This window comes from Eptesicus fuscus, chromosome 1, assembly GCF_027574615.1.
Source record: "Eptesicus fuscus isolate TK198812 chromosome 1, DD_ASM_mEF_20220401, whole genome shotgun sequence".
NCBI lineage: Eukaryota > Metazoa > Chordata > Mammalia > Chiroptera > Vespertilionidae > Eptesicus > Eptesicus fuscus.
Window position 1 is genome coordinate 38,773,266 of NC_072473.1, and position 20,645 is coordinate 38,793,910.

The 20,645-nt window shown below is 42.5% G+C and overlaps 1 protein-coding gene across 1 annotated transcript in view; it reads left to right on the forward strand.

Moving 5' to 3' along the window:
- Positions 1 to 286: 286 nt before the first annotated feature.
- The window catches only part of ATRX (ATRX chromatin remodeler), a 291,152-nt gene continuing 270,793 nt past the window's right edge, over positions 287 to 20,645 (forward strand). Inside the window, exon 1 of the mRNA XM_028137791.2 lies at positions 287 to 493. Within this exon, the coding sequence (XP_027993592.2) occupies positions 474 to 493 (20 nt within the window). The 5' untranslated portion in view covers positions 287 to 473. The remainder of the gene's footprint in view (positions 494 to 20,645) is intronic.

Sequence of the window (20,645 nt, forward strand, 5' to 3'; positions counted from 1 at the left end):
TGTCAAGAAAAGAGGATGTATCAAAAAGCATTTTGGAAATAAAGTCAAAATAGTCACTAGCACTTTCAGGTCAATGGGACTAAATTGGTGCGAAACTCTACGAAAAGGTGGAGAGGATCAAATGACTCAGACTGCCTTAGCAACAGGCCCCCCAAAGAATGTGAATTTCCGTAGCCAATCAGAATCCGAACTGCGGAGGAGCTAGCCAATGGAGGTCGGAAAGAGGAAGAGGGAGGACCCGCCAATTCTCCTGCCCAAGCCTCGGCCCAACAAAATGGCGGCGGCGGCGGCGTCGCTTTGTTTCCGCGGATTCTGCAGTGGTGGCAGTAGTAGCGGCCTTTGAGCTGTGGGAAGGATCCAGCACCAGCTATAGTGACGGCTGAGTCCAGTGCATTTCTGTCGTAGCCGGGCGCCAGGGAGCGCGGAGCGACGCCCTACGGTAGCTGAAGCCCACAAAGCTTTGAAGCGAAAACATGACTGCTGAGCCCATGAGGTAAAACACAACCTGGTCTCACGGGTCCTAACGATCTTGGCCTACGCGCATTCTGAGTCTGGGAAAGCTTTGGCTTGGTGGCTCAAACCTGTCTGTTGCTTAGCCGAAAGAGGCATCGTTTTCTCTTTAGGTGAGAAGGGTTTTGGGGTTTGGCGGTAGGTTCCAGCTCCGGGTGGGGGTGGCGGGTGTGTTGGCGGGGGGGGGGGGCGGGGGGGGGGAGCGGCCTGGCATGTTGGGCGCATGCTTTAACGTTCCCTAACCGGTGAAGCTTAGTGGGCCTCTTCTTGTTTATTTGATGCCTACGCATTGAGACCGCTGAAGTCGGAGGCAGTTGTTGCTATCCCCGTCATTCTTTCTAATCTTTGGGCCTAGAAACTGCGTTGGGGAAGAAGCTGGTGGGAGGGTAGGAAGAGGGGGGTGGGAGGGTGGGAAGAAGGTGGGGTGAGAGGGTGGGAAGAGGGGGAGGGGCGTGCGTGCTTGAGGATGTGAGATCCTGGGACGACTTAGTGGCTTTAAGACTGCTGGAGACCGGAAGTAACCAGGCCTTGCAGATTTTTTTTTTTTTTTTTTGCAGCCCTTGGGGACAAGTCCCTTTCTGGGTGTGAATGGATGGATCTTGCCAAGTATTTACATCCCTTTTCTACTTCAGATCCTGAAGGGTATCCTTGGACTTACCTCTAGGCAAGGGGAAAGTAACATGAGGTTTTGCTTCCAAAGGGCATACTTTTTTGTGAAGTCCAGCTTTTATGGTTGTAAGGCAGATCTCAAATGTTTTCCCACTTTCTGAGAAAATTTTGAACAAAAGTAATTAGACCCTATTTTTGTTTATTTATTCCATGAGGGACGGGGAGCAGGTAAACGTGGATTGATGGGAAGTAAGATTTATTGCAAGGGAAGCTGTGCCTAGCAGGCTGCCTCTTACCAATCAAGCACGTTTATTAGATTGAGGCTCTTTTTCCCTTTGTGCTTCTGATTTGCCTCTTGATAGATAAAAATATGGGTTAATATGAAATGTATTCCACTTTTACATAGGTGGCTGGCTTGCTTTTCAGGCAGTTTGACATTTGACATTTCATCCCTTGTGAATTAATTTTTTTTACCCGAGATGTATTTTTTTTAAACTCAACTTTCCCTTTTCTTAAGAATATCTTTTTACTGATTTCAGAGAGGAAGGGAGAGGGAGAGAGATAGAAAGATCAATAATGAGTTATTGAAGGCTGCCACCTGCATGCCTACCACTGGGGATCTACCCCATAACCCAGGCTTGTGCCCTGACCAGTAGGAATCGAACGGTGACCTCGTGGTTCATAGGTCGATGCTCAACCACTGAGCCATACCGGCCAGCCACCTGAGATGTATTCTTGGCGCCTAGTGGCAAACTAAAGGAAATAACAGGGAGCATGGATCAGAATTGCATTCGTAGTTGGCGAAATGTGCCTTTGAGTAACTACTAGGATGTTATGTGTTTATAGGGCTCTTTAGCCTATAGTATGTAGATTTTGAGAATGAGCCTATGATACTTATGCCTATTTTTCTGCATTAACCACCAGTAAATAGATGATTTTCTTCCCTCGAGAAAAAAAAATACACTTTAGTTCTTAGATTATAGATCCCTAGTTGTGAAAAGATTGTGGCTTTGGTTTCTGAATTTGTGTTTATTGGCTCAAGGATAGTAAACCTTTATATATGGGGTATTGGACACATAGAGGTACATACCCAGTACAGCTTGTTGGTTGGTTATTAACAGGTGCTCATGTTCATCAGGAAGGGTGTACTTTACTGTATCTCACAAAGTTGGCATTTAAAACTGTAGGGTTTTCTGAATTTGGATTTCTCCTTTTCTTTAGGGTGAACAAATTAACCATGTGTACACTTTCTGAATAGAATTATTCATTTTATGCCAGGGTTGATTCTCCTTATGGTTCTTGAATTTTCGTAGATCCTGGTGGTAAGCGTAAGAACTTTACCTTTACCTGTATAATATTTAATTTTTAATTTTATTTTGTTATTGTTTTTTGTTAATCCTCACCTGAGGATATTTTTTTCCCATTGATTTTTAGAGAGAGTGGAAGGGAGGGGGAGAGACAGAGAGAGAAACTTCATTTTTTTAATAGATTTTCTTCATTATTGATTAAGGTATTACATATGTGTCCTTATCCCCCCATTGCCCCCGCTCATGCCCTCACCCCCCCCCCCCAGTGTCTGTGTTCATTGATTATGCTTATATGCATGCATACACGTCCTTTGGTTGATCTCTCCCCCTTACCTACCTTACCTTACCTCTGAGGTTTGAGCATCTGATGGATGCTTCTCTGTCTCTGGATCTGTTTTTGTTCATCAGTTTATGTTGTTCATTATAATCCACAAATGAGTGAAATCATGTGATATTTATCTTTCTCTGACTGGCTTATTTTGCTTAGCATAATGCTCTCCAACTCCATCCATGCTGTTGCAAATGATAGGAGATCCTTTTTACAGCAGCGTAGTAACTTCACTGTGAGAGAGAGACATTGATTGGTTGCTTCCCCATGTGCCCCAACTGGGGCAGGGATGGAGCCTGCAACTGAGGTACATGCCATTGACTGGAATTGAACCAGTGAACCTTCAGTCCTGGGCTGATGCTCTTACCACTGAGCCAAACCAGCTAAGGCTACCTGTATAATCTTGATTAATTTTTAAAAATATATATATTTTATTGATTTCCTACAAAGAGGAAGAGAGAGGGACAGAGAGTCAGAAACATCCATGAGAGAGAAACATCGACCAGCTGCCTCCTGCACACCCCCCACTGGGGATGTGCCTGCAACCAAGGTACATGCCCTTGACCGAAATCGAACCCGGGACCCTTGAGTCCGCAGGCTGACGCTCTATCCACTGAGCCAAACCGGTTTCGGCTTGATTAATTTTTGAAACAATACTATGGGGTAGTTTGTATTTCTCATTTTGCAGATGAGGAGGAAACTGACCAAAGTTAATACAGGTTGTAATTGGTGATGCTGGAATTGAACCCAGTCTTGATTCCAGAGCTTATGTTCTTAACCATAAGGCATTAATGATTTTTTGAGCTGCCAGATCCAATATGATTATGACCACTTTAATTTAGCCCAAGTATTAGAAGAAATTCATGTTAGCTACTATTGTGGTCATTTGTTGCAACTTTGAGTTTTAGCTGTTACAATATTTTGCCTCCAAGTCCAGATGAGATAGTGGGATAATGGAAACAATTCCAGGAGAGTCTTTAAGTTATGTGAAAACCCTTGTAAAGAACCACATATATACTAATAAATGTAGAGAATTACTTTCTCAGGCTGAAGTGTCATTCATCATAAGCCATAATCAGTTGAAGGATAATCTGACAGGTAATGCTTGAGTGAGTTGAACCCACAATACCAAATCACTCTTGATTCTCTTCTAATGTGAGACATAATATGAGCAATTAATGCATTACTATTAGTTTTGTTACACAGTAGTTCCAGATTTTTTCTTTGTTAGATATTCTCTTGAGCACTTGATTAGGTCTCATTTTTACTTGTGTTTACATAAAAAAGAAATTTTCTAGGATAGTGTGGTGAAAAAATAGCTAGAAGGCAAGAGGGAAGAAAATAAACTGATGACCTGGCAAAATCATACATTGAAAAGTCAGTTATTTAAAAGTGATCCTGTTTATGTGAATATCAGTCATTCTTAAATTTTATTGCCTTTTTTGGGGGTAGGGAGGAGAGTAGTGATGAGAAGTTTCTTTATTCATTGCATGCATATCTTTTTTGCCTTAAAACTTATATGGTTAGGATATAAGTGTTTTGTTGCTAATATAATCTGTCATAATATCATGTACACATATATGTTCAAACACTTATTGGAAAAGAAAAACATTTTCCTGGGAAGTTTGTTAATAATTATTGTGGCTCAGGACATGCTCTATTTGGAAGAATACTATATCCAGTTGTATTAGATTTATGCTCTTTTATGATTGGAGATACTTCTGAAAATACCTATATTAATTCTAGCCAATTGTGAATTTTGCCCTGTAGCCACTATTTCTTTTCTTTTTTTATGTGACGTTTTAAATTTAGGCCTTATAATTACCCTTTGAGGTAGTAATTCTTTTTTTATTGATTTATAGAGAGAGAGAGATCAACGAAAGAGAAACATCAATGAACTGCTTCCTGAACGCCCCCTACTGGGGATCAATTCCTGTAACCTGGGCATGTGCCCTGACCAAGAATCAAACCTGCAACTTCTTGGTGCATGGGACGATACCCAACCTAATGAGCCACAGTGGCCTGGCTGAGGTAGTAATTCTTTATCTCTACGTTACAGATGAGGAAACTGAGACTTAGGGAGGTTAAGTAATATGCTCCAGGGCTCCCAGTGAATGAGCAACAGACTGAGTTTGGACCCCATGTCTCTGTGACTCCAGGCTTCTGCTTGGCACCCATGGCTGTGTGGCTTCCCTTGATTTCATAATACCCTTTGTCCAGTTTGGGAGCTAATGATGTGCAGGTATTTGAGTTGACATTGGAGAGAACTTTTGCTGATGTGATGGCCCAGAATCTGTTGGATGTGCACCATTATTTTCTGATACTATCTCTGAGACTTTGTCTCTCAGTTTTGGCTTGAAGTAGCCATTTTTGTTATCTGTAGTTCAGCTTTCATGTTAACTATTCCATTCAGTATTTGTTTAAATATTTGTATGGCAGTGGTATATATATATTTTCTATGCTCCATTTTTTGGGGAATGCTTTATTCATTGATTAAATACATGAGTGTCAACTAGGGGTCAGGCACTGTGCAAAGGTTGACAAGGTAGAACCTCCTGTGAGTCTCCTGCCAATCTTCTCTCAACCCCTCTCCCTCCACCACCTGTTTCAGTGCAATACTCCCATCCCTAATGTGGTCTGGAAAAGGAAGGGGGCCAATCAGAGTTAGGAGGGTTAATTATTTGCATTTAAAAAGGCACTTCCCTGGTGTGGAAGATTCACTTAGTTTTTTTTTTTTTTTTTTTTTTTTTTTTACTAACTGCAGCTCAGCCCTAGCCAGCCACTAAAGAAGTTTACGTCCCTGGAATAGTAGATGCTTTTTAAGATCACCACCTTGCCTGCTTTTAGGTTGAGTGGTTTTTTAAGTGGAGTGTTCCTTAAGGTAAATAATCACCAAAGGGAACTAAGGTGGATTTCGTTCTTCACAAAATTCATGCCTCCTTAATTAAGGCATTCTTCATTTAGCGAGGGAGTTAGTAAGTAAATAAGCCGCCACAAAGCAGTGCTAAAATGGAGGTATATTGGTTGTGCTAGGGATCAGAAATGAAGGAAAGCCTAATTTGGAGGCTATCTAGGAAAAGTTTTGCAGAGGAGATGGTATCTGTATTGGGTCTTGAAGATGAGTTAGCAGTTAAGGGTTGGCTATGAAAAAGGGCAGTCCAGTCAGAGAGATTTAATATAGCTAATGATTAGTCTTATTTTCCATATAGCAGAGGAAATAAGCCATATACACAAATAGTTTTGCAGCAGGATATAAAATAACAAATGTTGCATTGGGTAAAAACTAAGTTGCTGTGGGAGTTCAGGGTAGAAAGACATTTTTGAAAGGGTCAGTGGAAGTTGAATCTGGCCCTTGGAGGGTGGGTATAGTTTTGACAGAGAAGACTGGACTGGGGGAGGATTCCGTAGGTGAGGTATAGCACCTTGACTAAAGAAATGTTGTATATATGAGTGTTTTCTATCTGGGAAAAGGTTAACTTAGAATTTTTAACTCAACTCGTGGACAAATATTGTATGACCATTGTGCAATTAGCATGGTTTTCTTTCTATCTAGCTTTATTGAGATGTAATTGACATCTAATGTTGTGTAGTTTAAGGTGTACAATGTGATGATTTGATATATTGTATATATTTAAAAATTACTACCACAATAAGATTAGTTAACACATAATTACCTTTTTTTGCTGCTGTGGTAAGAATATTTAAGATCTACTTTATAGCAACTTTCAAGGGTATATTATGGTATTAACTATAGTCACCATGCTGTACATTAGATATCCAGAACTTATTTATGTTATATTGCAGTTTCTGGGTTAACTTTTTTATTTTTTTTAATCCTCACCTGAGGATATTTTTTCCATTGATTTTTTTTTTTTTTTTAGAGAGAGTGGAAGGGAGTCAGGAGGGGGGCAGAGAGAGAGAGAGAGAGAGAGAGAGAGAGAGAGAGAAGAGAGAGAGAGAAACATCCATGTAAAAGAGCCACATCTATTGGTTGCTTCTTGCATGCTCTGACTGGGGCCAAGGATTGAGCTTGCAACCGAGGTATGTTCCCTCTACCGGGAATTGAACCCGAAACCCTGTGGGCCTCAGGCCGATGCTCTAACCACTGAGTGACCGGCCAGGGCTCTGGGCTAACTTTTGTGGCTTGATGATCTTGTAAAAGCCACATGTACCTTGTGAGTGAGTCTGATGATTCTAGTTCAGCACTGTCAAAAGTATTACCTACTTTTCTTAAAGATTGTGTAGAATTTAATGCACAGATCTTAAATGACTATGATTGTTTTAAATCTATCCTTAGTTGTCTTTATTTTGGTCATCTGAAGTGGTCTGTTGATTGTTGTGTGACATTTGATGTATACAATCCAAAGTCAAAACTAATTTATTTTCAAGTAATATTGCATTTGCTATTTTGCTTATTTGAGTTATGCTACTTTTTTAAATATATTTTTTTAATTTAATAAATCTTTATTGTTCAGATTATTACAATTGTTCCTCTTTTTTCTCCCCATAACTCCCCTCCACCCGGTTCCCACCCCACCCTCTGCCCTTACCCCCCCCACTGTCCTCATCCATAGGTGTACGATTTTTGTCCCAGTTTCTTCCCGCACCCCCACACCCCTTCCCCCCGAGAATTGTCAGTCCACTCCCTTTCTATGCCCCTGATTCTATTATATTCACCAGTTTATTCTGTTCATCAGATTTTTTATTCACTTGATTTTTAGATTCACCTGTTGATAGATATGTATTTTTGTTCATAATTTTTATCTTTACCTTCTTCTTCTTCTTCCTCTTCTTAAAGAATACCTTTCAGCATTTCATATAATACTGGTTTGGTGGTGATGAACTCCTTTAGCTTTTTCTTATCTGTCAAGCTCTTTATCTGACCTTCAATTCTGAATGATAGCTTTGCTTAGTGGAGTACTCTTGGTTTGCTTTCCTCCATTTCTTTCATTTGTGACCTGTTTCTTTGTCTCCGCATTTTGGTTGCTTCCCTGAGTTGATAGAGTGGCTTTGTGTGCTAGGTGTCCTATAGGGCCCAGTGGCTCAGCCTTCCCAGTTACCTGAGGTGGACACTTTCGGTGCACCCCTTTGTGGGCTATGTGCACAGTCTTGTTGTAGTTAAGCCTTGATTGTTGTTGGTATCACTGGGAGGAATTGACCTCCAGGCCAATTGGCAGTGAGGATCAGCTGTGTCTACAATGGGAGAACTTCTGTGCTGGAGACACCCTTATGAGGCAAGACTTGCTTCAGTGGGGCTTTGGTGCTCACTGAGTCTGCCCCCTGAGTGTGTCCCTTATGGATCTGAGGAGGTGTAATCTGGATGGTCCCACTCTGACTCCTGGGTACACTGGCTCTTGGATTTCCAAGGAGGTGCTAATTTAGCCTCTGCCTGAGGCCCCCTAGCAGGAGCTATGGAATCTGCAGATTCCTCTTCTTTGTTTGGGTTTTGGAGGTGCCCAGATGAGGCCCAGCTGTGAAGCAATGCAAGCTGCTGCAGGGCCTTGGGCCTTCTTTTGGATGTTCTGGGTCTCACTGACTGAGCTTCAGTTTGTTAGGTAAGTTTAGTTTTCAAAGGACCAGGCCATTCATATGCAAAAACCTCTGTGCACACTTGGGTGGGGCGGGGTCTCAGGGCGGAGCAAAAAGCAATGGCTTCCCGTCATCCCTGCCCTAAGAGGCCCCCGGTTCTCAGTGTCCCTAAGTAATTGCTGCAAGCAACTCTGAGAGAAAGCTGCCCTCGAGTTCCACCCGGTGCTAGACAGTTCAGTTTCTCCCCGTATGAGTCTGGGTCCCCAGAGTCTAGCCCGGAACTGGAATTCAGAGCAGTTGGGAACTTTTGTCTACCTCTTGCTTGAAAAAGCCAGTCGAGTATGCAGTTGCCAGCCCTCTCCTCGCCCTCGCCTCTGTACCTCTGCCTTTACTTCCACAGCTCCTCTAAGTCTCAGTTGCTTTTTTCTTTCCTTCTAGTTGTAGAATTTCCACTCAGCCAGCCTTCCTGTGGTTCTGGATGATGTCCGTTTTGTCTTTTAGTTGTAGTTTTGAAGTTGTTGTGTGCGAGGCAGCAGTTCAGGTTTTTAGCTATGCCACCATCTTGGTTTTTCCATAGTTACTATATCTTTTCTCATGCTTTTGAGCATCTTTGCCATCATTATTCTGAAGTCTATGTTTGATAAATTTCTTATCTCTTTCATTTAGCTCTTCCTCTGGAGAATTCTTTTTTTCTTTTTTGGGCTAGTTTTTTTGTTTCCCCATTTTGGCTGCCTGTTTGGGTTTGTGTCTGTTTACTAGTGCAGTACAGTGTCAGATCCTCTTTGTGATAGGTCCTGAGTACCATTTGGAGTTATCAGTAATCCGCAGCTTGTGGCTCCCTCTGCTGGTGCTGGTTGCCTTTGGAAAGGACCAATATATGCACCAGGTCTGCTTCTCCTAGCCCAGGGCCCAGAAAGTGATCAGGCAAAGACACAAAACCTCCAGAGATCCTCCTTTGCCTGAAGTCTGATTGTTTTCAGCCTTGATTAATCTCAGACTATCCACCACAGGGTGGTGGGAGAGGTCTTCTACAGGTAGACTGCCTGATTAGCAAACTCCTGAGGTCGAAAGATCTCCTCTGCAGCACTGTGAGGCAATGACTCAGCACAGGAACCAGGGTGGCTGCCCTCTGAGCTCCAACCCCAAAGCCTCCAACCCTGGACTCTGCTCACACAGCTCCAGTCCACTCTTCCTTCCCTCTGTTGGAGCCCCAGGTGAGTCGCTGCACTGACATTTTGTGTGTTGGCCCTTTAAAAGGGTGCCTGCATTTCCAGCCATCTGACCCTGGCAGACAGCAACCTTGCTGCTTTTCACAGCTAGATGTTCAGTGGGCACATTTTTCAGTTCTGGTGCTCTGGGCTGCGGAGCTCAGCTTGGATATTAGACCCAAGAGTTCTCAGTGGGATCCCCCTCCCCCACAGCTGAGATATCTCTCCTGGACTTCACCTTCTGTCTGTGGGAGCCTGGCCACCCCTTGCATATCTCCACAGTCCCTACCAGTCTCTATGTGGTCTCCACTTTCCATCCTTGATTATCAAGATTCTCTCAAGCTAGTCCTCAGTTGATTTTCCAGGGTGGTTCTTCTGTACTTTAGTTGTATTTCCAGTTTGGTCCTGGGAGAGTGTCAGTAAAGCTTACACTTACTTTACTGACACTGAGGAGTTGTTTTTAAAATTGAGCTTTTGGCTCCTGGTTAGTCCCATCCTGCTCCCATCCTTCTCTCACCAACACTCACTCTTTTCCTGGTTTGTGGCTGAAATGCAGACCAGGCCAGACCCAGCGAAAAAACACTGGGGAGGTGAGGGAGTGGGTGAAACCCCGCAGGGCCCCCCACTCCCAGCTATGAAGTGCCAGTGACTCTGGAGCCCACAGAAACACAAGGCTCGGTGTACGTGATGGTGCATTCTTAGCCGGAGACACATGATGTTAGTTGGTCCCAATACTAGCGATAATTTTGATTACTTGGTTAAAGTGGGATCGACAAGATTTTTGTAGGTGAGGTTAATTTTTCTGATTTTAACCAATAAATAATTTGTGAGAAGATCCTTTGAGATGGTGTAAATAATCTTGTTCCTCAAACTTTCATTTACTGGGTTTAGCATTCATTTATTACTATGATTTTTAAAAAATAAATTGGTGATTGTCTAATTTCATTTTTTCAGCATTTATTAGTTGACATTTACAATGATGTGTTCAAAGAAAAAATTTTAAAAAAATTACATTATCTTGGAGAAATGATGTAAAAGAGTAATTGGTCTCAAATTTGAAAAAATTGCTATAATGAAACAAATGAGAGTGAGAAACAATCTATACTAATAAAAGAGCAATATGCTAATTAGACCAGGAGACCTTCCGGAGACCTTCTGGACAAAGCCTGGAGTGTGGCCAGCCTGCAAACGGCCCTCAGCCCCTTGCCCAGGCCCAATCCACCCCCAGCCAGGACCCTCACCCCGATGGGGGTGTGGCCAGCCTACAAATGGCCATCAGCCCCTCACCCATGCCGATGGTGGCGTGGCCGGCTTGCAAACCGCCCCAGGCCCCTCACCCCAGCTGGCCCCGCCCCCCAAAGGGACTCCCACCCTGATCCGGGACCCTCTTCAGGGCAGACCAGCCAGCCCCCACCCGTGCACCAGGCCTCTATCTATACTAATAAAAGATTAATATGCTAATGAGACTGGGAGACCTTCCGGACGTCCTTCCAGACAAAGCCACAGTGGTGGGGCTGAGGCAGAGGCGGTAAGGGGCGATCAGGCCGGCAGGGGAGGGCAGTTGGGGGCAAGCAGGTGGGCGGGGGTGAGCAGGCTGGTGGGGCAGTTGGAGGCAATCAGTCTGGCAGGGGCGGGCAGTTAGGGGTGATCAGGCCGGAAGCGGGGGGAAGTTGGGGTTGATCAGGCTGGCAGGCAGAGTGGTTAGGGGCGATCAGGCACGCAGGCAGGTGAGTGGTTAGGAGCCACTGGTCCTGGATTGTGAGAGCGATGTCCGACTATAGTCGGACATCCCCCGAGGGGTCCCACATTGGAGAGGGTACAGGCCGGTCTGAGGGACACCCCCCACCCCCTGTGCACAAATTTCGTGCACCGGGCCACTAGTAAAATATAATAGAAAATAATACAGTATGGTTAGGCCTATGGAAATTGTGTTAAAGCCTGCCAGTCCCAGATTTGTTGTGTTTGTTATAATCTGTCTAAGAACAGTTTGCAGAGCCCTGTTTGGGTTGCTCAGTTGTTTGGAGCATCATTTTGTACATTAGTAGATTGCCGGTTTGATTTCTGGTCAAGGCACATACCTAGTTTGTGGGTTCGATCCCTGGTTGGGATGTGTATGGGAGGCACCCGATCGATGATTTTCTCTCACATTGATGTTTCTGTCTCAAATCAATAGACATCTTTTGGTGAGGATAAAAGAAAACAGAACAGTTTGCAGAAAAACATTCTATGTGTGACCATTTGCTGCTTTTCCCATTATTTTTTCTCCTTTGGTTCCCCACCTATCTCTTTCTTTGGTGTAAAAATTATGCATTGTGATGGAGGCTTATAGGGGCAAGAAAAATAGCCCCAAACTCTAACTCTTTAATGCATTTTTATTTACCATGCAGTCATTAAAAACGATGTAGATACATTAAAATAGAAAGAACTCTCCAGTCCTGGGAGGTTTGGCTTAGTGGTTGGAGCGTTGGCCCGTTGACCAAAAGGTCGTGGATTTGATTCCCGGTCAAGGGCATGTACTTAGGTTGCAGGTTCCATCCCTGTCCCAGGTTGGGGCATGTATGGGAGGCAACAAATTGTTGAATCTTTCTCACATTGATGTTTCTCTCTGTCTCTCCTCCCTCCCTTCCACTCTGTCCAAAAAAATCTCTCAGGTGAGGATTACCAAAAACAAAACAAAACAAAACAAAAAACAACCCTCCAAACTTTAAGGTAGGATTTCTTAACAGGATCACTATTGACATTTTGGGTAATTGTTTGTTGTGGGTGTACTGTGGTGTGCATTGTAAGATGTTTAGCAATATCCTTCACCCTTTACCCATTAGATACCAGTGATAACCCCATTCGCAGTTCTGACAACCAAAATTGTCTCCAGACATTGTCACGTACCCTGGGGGCAAAATTGCCCCCATTGAGAACTGCTACTTTACAGCAGTGGTTTGCTTCTCCTCCCCCATGGTTCTTTTCATTCCTTGGACATGTATGTATGTAATATTCACATAGTTATTAGTAATTTTGTTTAAATTTGGGAATAATTTTTTTTCACTTAAAATGTAGTTTTCATAGTTATTTTACCCTGGATATATTTATTATGGTAAAATATGTATAGCATGTAATTTACCATTTTAAGTATTTTTTCAATTATAGTTTACTAGAGGCCCGGTGCATGAAATTTGTGCACGGGGAGTCCCCTCAGCCGAGCCTGCACCACCCTCACCTATTGGGGACCCCTCGGGGAGATGTCCAACTGATAGATTAGGCCCACCCGTTGGACATCCCTCTCACAATCTGGACGGCTGGCTCCTAATCGCTCACCTGCCTGCCTGCCTGGTTTCCCCTAAGTGCCCCCCCTGCTAGCCTGATCGCCCCTCACTGCCCCTGCTGCCGGCCTGGTTGCTCCTAACTGCCCCCCCCCCGGTCTGGTCGCCCCTAACTGACCCCCCCCCCCGCCAGCCTGGTTGCTCCCAACTGCACCTCCCTTAATGGCCTAGTTGCCCCTAATTGCCCCCCTCTGGCCGGCCTGGTCGCCTCTTACTGCCCTCCCCTGCTGACCTGGTCGCCCCAACTGCCCCCCCTGCCAGCCTGGTCGCCCCCAACAGCCCCCCCTGCCAGCCTGGTCACCCCTCACGGCCCCCCCGCCGGCCTGGTCCCCCCACACATGTATGTAATATTCACATAGTTATTAGTAGTTTCTCCCACACAGCCTGCTTGTTCATTCGTTTGGTCGTCCCTCTCTAATCCCCCCGCTGGCCTGGTTGCCCATGCAGCCTGCTTGTTCAGTCGTTTGGTCATCCCTCGGGCCAGCCCTGGGTGGCTGGGGGGCTGAGGGGACTGGGGGACTCCGGAGGCAGGCGCTCGGAGCGGCCGGACCCACCTCGGTGTGGGCCCGGCCGTGCCACACGCCTGCTTCCCCGGTGGGGTTGAGGGGACTGGGTGCTTCCATCTTGTGGCTGTGGGCGCCACCGTCTTTGAGGCCGTGGCAGTCAATTAGCATATTCCCTCCTTACTGGATGTGGGCGCTTCCATCTTTGAGGAGAGACAGTCAATTAGCATATTCCCTCCTTATTGGCTGTGGGCGCTGCCATCTTTGAGGGCAGAACAGTCAATTAGCATATTTCCTCCTTATTTGCTGTGGCCGCCGCCATCTTTGCGACGGTGTGAGGGTCAATTAGCTTAATCCCTCTTTATTGAATAGGATAGTCAGTATTCTGTATTAGTTTCAGGTGTACAGCATAGTGGTCAGACAATCATATGCTTTATAAAGTGGTCTCCCTGATATTTCAAGTATGCACCTGGGCCTATACATAGTTATTAATACAATATTATTTACTACTAGTAGCCCATTTGCAGGAAAAATCCTGCAAGCGGCTGCTGCAGCTGCATGCGCTGCCTCTGCCGCCGCTGTTGCAGCCGCCGCACCTGCACCCGCGCGCTGCTGCCACCCGCCCCGCTCCGCCCCGCTCCGCCCCACTCTGCCCTGCCCCACCCCGCCCCGCCTGGGCTTTCCCTCTGGCAGCCATCTTGCTCTCCGCTTTTCCTCCATCTTCCTTCTAAGTTGTCTTCAGTCTTCACTCCTCCCTCCCTCAGCGTATGCAAATTAACTGCCATCTTTGTTGGGTAATTTGCATACTTGCCCTGATTGGCTGGTAGACGTGGCTTTGGATGGTGGGTGTGGCTTGGGCGTAGCGAAGGTGCGATCAATTTGCATATTACTATTTTATTAGGTAGGATATTCCCTATGTTGTAATTTACATCCCTGTGACTATTCTGTAACTACAAATTTATACTCAATCCCTTCAAATTTTTCACCCAACCCCTTCTCCCCTTTGGAAACCATCAGTCTATTCTCTGTATCTATGTGTCTGTTGGTTCTTTAGACTCCACATATAAGTGAAATTATATGTTATTTGCATAATACCCTTTAGGTCCATAGATGCTATCACAAAAGGTAAGATTTCATTCTTTTTTATGGCCGAGTAGTATTCCATTGTGTATATTGTATCACATCTTTTTTTATCCACTTGCCTATTGATAAGCAGTTGGGTTGCTTCCATATATTGGCTATTGTAAATCATGCTGCAGTGAACATGGGGGTACATGTATCCTTTTTAAAAAATATATTTTTATTGATTTTAGAGAGAGAATAAGGGAGAGGGATAGAGAGATAGAAACATGAATGAGAGAGAAACATCATTCAGCTGCCTCTTGCATGCCCACCACTGGGGATCTAGTCCTGCATGCCCTGACCAGGAATCGAACTGGCAACCTCTTGAGGTTCATGGATTGATGCTCAACCACTGAGCAACACTGGCCGGGCATATTCTTTTCATTTAGTGTTTTGGGTTTCTTCAGGTATATACTCAGTAGTGGAATTGATGGGTTATAAGGCAATTCCATTTTTAATTTTTGAGGAACCTCCACACTGTTTTCCATAGTGGTTGCACCAACAGTGCATGAGTTCCCTTTTCTCCACATCCTTGCCAACACTTGTATGTCGATTTATTTATTTACTAGAGGCCCGATGCACGAAATTTGTGCAAAGGGCTAGGCTCCCGCTGCCATGGTGTGTGCCTTGGCCCTCGCTGCTGCGGTGGCTACCTCTGCTTCGGCCCCTGCCCACTGCAGCGGCTGCAGGCCTCTGCCTTGGCCCCGTCTGGAAGGTCGCCTGGAAGGACGTCTGGTCTAATTAGCATAGTATGCTTTTTTATTATTATAGATGATAGCCATTTTGATATGTGTGAAGTGGTTCATTTTAACTATTAAAAAAAATCCTGACACAAGGATATTCTTTGCATTAACTTTTTTTTAGAGAGAGTGAAAGGGGGGAGGGGAAAGGGAGAGAAGGAGAGCGGGAGAGCAATCAGTTGATGTGATGAAGAGAGAGAGAGAACATTAATGCGAGAGAGACACATCGAGAGAGAGAGAGAGAGAGAGAGAGAGAGAGAGAGAGAGAGAGAGAACATTAATGCGAGAGAGACACATCGACTGATTGCTTCCTGCACGTTCCCTGACCAGGGCCAGGGATCGAACCTGCAATGGAGGTACATGCCCTTGACAGGGAATCAAACCCAAGACCCTTTGGTCCGAGGGCTAAAGCTGTAACCAATGAGCAAAACTAGCTAGTGCTGTTTTAACCATTTAAAAAAATAAATATTTTTTATTGATTTCAGAGAGGAAGGGAGAGGGAGGGAGAGAGAGAGAGAGAGAGAGAGAGAGAGAGAGAGAGAGAGAGAGAGAGAGAAGAAACATCAATGGTGAGAGAGAATCATTGATCGGCTGCCTCTTGGCCCCTACTGGGGATTGAGCTCCTAACCTGGGCATGTGCCCTTGATTGGAATCGAACCCGGGACCCTTCAGTCTGCAGGCCGATGCTCTATCCACTGAACCAAACCAGCTAGGGCTTAACCATTTTTTAAGTGTATAATTCAGTGGCATTAAGTACATTCACAGTGTAGTATAACTATCATTACAATCTATTTGCAGAACTTTTTCATCATCCCAAAGAGAAACTGTATCCATTAAACAGGAATTCCCATTTCTTCCTTACCCCATTCCCTGCTAACTTCTATTGTGCTTTGTCTTTCATAGTTATTTTTACTTCACTTAGATGTACTATAATTTCCTCTATATAAATGTACTATATTTTTTTTACTGATTAAAGTTCTGATTTTGTTTTTATAATGTGACAACTTCATGCTATAATGTTTTTTAAAATGTATTTTTTAAGTTTATATTCCTAAGAGAGTGATTAGTGAATTAAAGGTTATGAATGTTTATGGTTGTTCAATCATTTGTCGGTTACTTTATTTTTTTAATGTGCTTATTTTATTTTAGAGAAGCAGGAAGAGAGAGAGAGAGAGAGAGAGAGAGAGAGAGAGGGGGGGGGGGGAAGAGAGAGAGAGGAAGAGAGAGAGAAAAAGACAGAAAGAGAAACATCAGTGTGAGAAACATTGATTGGTTGCCTCCTGACCTGGGACCGAACCTGTAACCGGGCCATGTGTCCTGACCAGGAATTGAACTGGTGACCTTTCACTGTACAGGACAATGCTCAACCACCAGTTGGGCTTACCAGTTACTTTCTAAATGTTTACACTTATTTACACTGTTAACAAATATATGAGCATAACCCATTTCACTGTTAATTCTTTGGGGATTATTGCTATTCCAGGTATTGTGTGTAAAATGGTAACTTGTTATAAAGAGGGTAACAGCAATTTTACACCTTTTACTAATTGCATATTTTATGAAAATTGTTTCTAATTTTTGTTCAAATTAATATAACGGCAATATTTTTAATTGTGTTTGATATTTTAATAGTATACATATGTTAATTTTTCATCATATTTGCTGGAGGGTTTTTTCCAGATTTATTTTCCTTTTTATTTAAATTATTATGGTCTTGAAACTTCATTGTAACTTGATTTGCTTAGGATTTTCAACATAAAAGAAAGGTTATAGTGGGCAGAGATGGGGAATAGCATTCAATGGAAAACAGAACTAGTTTTTATCAGAAGTAAAAGGACCATAAATGTTCTTATAACATGTTCATAGACATGTGTAAGAATATACTGTTTATACTCTTGCTTTATCTTTAACAATTTCAATAGATTTTTCTAACTTTTTTTATTGTTGATATTATATTTAAATTTGCTATTCCTTTCTCTAAAACCCAGCTCTGAAAGTTTTTATGTAATTATGCTTTCAGACGTGAGAATTTCATGGTTTTGAGTATTAATAAATGGCATAAATATTATTTTACCTTTTAAGAAATGGCTGGGACCAAATCTACATAGCTACATTTATTTTAATTCCTATCTCTTGTTTACTGTATTTCTTATTTTCAAGAAAATTGCCTGAGAATGGAGTGTTTCCTGTATGTGGATACTATTCAGATTTAATGATATCCTTTTAAGGAAATATGGGTATAGTTTATGTTCCTGAGTTTTGAGTAGTGTGACCTAGTTGTGATCCAATTTTCAGAGTGAGGAGTTTAAAACATGCCCTTCTCTTAATAAGTTTGCTTTATTAAAGTTATTAAAATTATTTGTGTAATGATAGTTAATAAATTTTATTTGTTGCATGCACTTTTCTAAAAATTTGGAAACAAGAGAGGGGGAAGAAGTTTGTCCTTACTCTTGGGCCAGATCACTGAGGATTGTTGAGTCTCTGGCTTTTGACATATGAGAAATTAAAAAAAATAAAGAGTGGAATGATGGGCACAGTAGATTTATTATAGTACATACAGTAAACCCTCGATTTTGCAGACCTCGATTTAATGTACTTCAGATTTAATGTATAAAATTTCTAGTCTGTATGTCATATGTGAAAATTAACACCATGTTAATTTTAAAATGCTTTTAACTAAGATTTCCTTATAATTAAATTAACATGTTAAAATTCACTGTTATTTTTTAAAAATATATTTTTATTGGTTTCAGAGAAGAAGGGAGAGGGAGAGAGAGATAGAAACATTAATGATGCCCTAACTGGTTTGGCTCAGTGGATAGAGCATAGGCCTGGGGACTGAAAGGTCCCAGTTTCGATTCTGGTTAAGGGCATGCACCTTGGTTGCAGGCACATCCCCAGTAGGAGGTGTGTAGGAGGCAGCTGATCAATGTTTCTCTCTCATCGATATTTCTAACTCTCTTTCCCTCTCCCTTCCTCTCTGTAAATGATCAATAAAATATATTAAAAAAAAAAAGAAACATCAATGATGAGAGAGATTCTTTGATCGGCTGCCTCCTGCACGCCCTCTACTGGGGATTGAGCCCGAAACCCTGGGCATGTGCCCTTGACTGGAGTTGAACCCTGGGCCCTTCAGTCCGCAGGTCAGTGCTCTATCCACTGAGCCAAACCAGCTAGGGCTATAGTCCATATATTTAAATCCAAGAGGTGAATGATTAGTACGTGATCACATCAAATTGGCGCAGTAATTGGTTCTGTTGTCACGTGGCTTGACTTTCTGCAGCAGTTTATTTTTAAATAATAGTTTATTAATTTTTGGAGAGAGAAAGAGTGGGAGAGAGGGAAGAGAGAGAGAGAGAGAAATATCAGTATTGATCAGCTGCCTCCTGCATGTCCCAACTGGGGATTGAGTGATCCCATAACCCGGGATTGTGCTTTGACCAGGAATTGAACCAGCAACCTTTCAGTGCCGGGGATGATGCCCAACCAACTGAGCCACACCAGTCAAGGCATCTGCAGCAGTTTTTAAGGCATGCCGACTGATGTTCTGACATACGCTAAGCCACGTCCTAGCTGTGTGCATTTGTTTGCTCTCAGTGACTGGTGAATGAATGCATGTATTCACTAGACCTATTTAGTATAAATTTAAAATTACTGTGATACATATAGAAAACGTTTCTGTGGAATTAAACTTTTCATATACACTTAATTTTAATTACACAAATGTGTCTACATAAGTAAAAACAGGTTAATGTTAAACGTTTTAACATATGAATTCAGAAAACCTACTCTATTATATAATGAAATGAGCTTTTGACTTTAATGGACACCCCCTTTCCTGAATTAGTTCGTTATATTGAGGTTTTACTGTATTTCCCATTTAGTGATGATTGCTTGCTTGGTCCACTTAACACTTAAAATAGTTGGTGAGGGAATGAAAAAAACTTCGAAACTTTGGGCAGTATAAAATAAGTCAAGTTATTTTCAGGTCATGGGACATAGTGTTAATAGAATGAAATATTGAAGAAGCACTGGACTAAGACCATGCTTTTGTAACTTTTAGTTCTGGGTCTTCTAATAATTGTGTGACCATAGGATTCATTTTTTCCTTTTTATCTAGTCCACTCCCACATTTTAATGCGCTTTTAGCTCTAAAATTCTATCCTTATGACCTGGTAGGTTATATAACAGTCTTGTGACATACTTAGATAAAAAGAGTAAGGCAATAGCATTTCAGAAATACAATTTGGGGTTGGATCTCCTTAAAGAGATAGACTCTTCCTTTAGTCCAAGTATGGTGTCAATTAAAATGGAGGAATGTTTGGACCTATACATTGCAGAGGTAAAGAGAACTGCTAATTGGGTATTATTTCTAGGAGTGGACATGCACCTGATTTATTCTTAAAATCAAATATTAGGTTGGATTGATCTCTTTCAGAAGCAAATTTAATAGCTGGAATGTATCTATCTATAACAGTCACCTAATAAAGTTCTCTGATTTTACAAGTGAGAAAACTGAAGTTAAAATTTGCTTATGGTCAGAGATCTAATTAGTAATTAGGACTAGAACCAAGATTATTTTACTTCACCCTGTTTAGGGCTCTTGGTATAGTATTATGTTTTTTAATAGTCTTTTAGGATTTTTTTCTATGTATTTCATAATTTAGTAACAAAGTATTTTTCTATAGTGTGTGTCAGAAGTCTTGTTTGAGAAAATAAAGTACATTTGTTATGTCTTACAGTGATTTTTACATTTTTCTATCATTACCAGTCTAAAGGAAGTAGTTCAGCCACAATTCTATTGTGACACTGGATTATTTAGAATCTTATTATTTTTAAATATATATTTTTATTGATTTCAGAGAGGAAGGGAGGGGGAGAAAGATAGAAACATCAATGATGATAGAGAATCATCGATTGGCTGCCTCCTGCACGCTCCTTACTGGGGATCGAGCCTGCAACCTGGGCATGTGCTCTTGACCGGAATCGAACCTGGAACCCTTTAGTCCGCAGGCTGACACTCTATCCACTGAGCCAAATCAACTAGTGCTAGAATCTTATTTTTTTTAAATTTTATTGATTTGAGAGAGGACAGGAGAGGGAGAGAGAGATAGAAACATCAATGATGAGATCATTGATAGGCTTTCTCCTTCATGTCCCACGCTGGGGATTGAGCCTGTCACTCGGGCTTGTGCCCTGACCAGGAATCAAACCATGACCTCCTGTTCATAGGTCAATGCTCAACCACTGAGCCACGCCAGCCGGGCTAGGGTCTTCTTGATAGTTATATTCCTGTTCATATACTTCAGAGTTGTTTCCTTACTATTTAAATTAAGGTGAGGTAATTATTTACTGAAATCACTACAGTATAGCTCAGAGAGGCTAAGGGAGCTTTCCAAGAGTATACAATTAGTGAGATAGTTGTTTTTTATAAAAAAGTTTTTTTTTTTTCTAATCTCAAAGTAGTTTGTA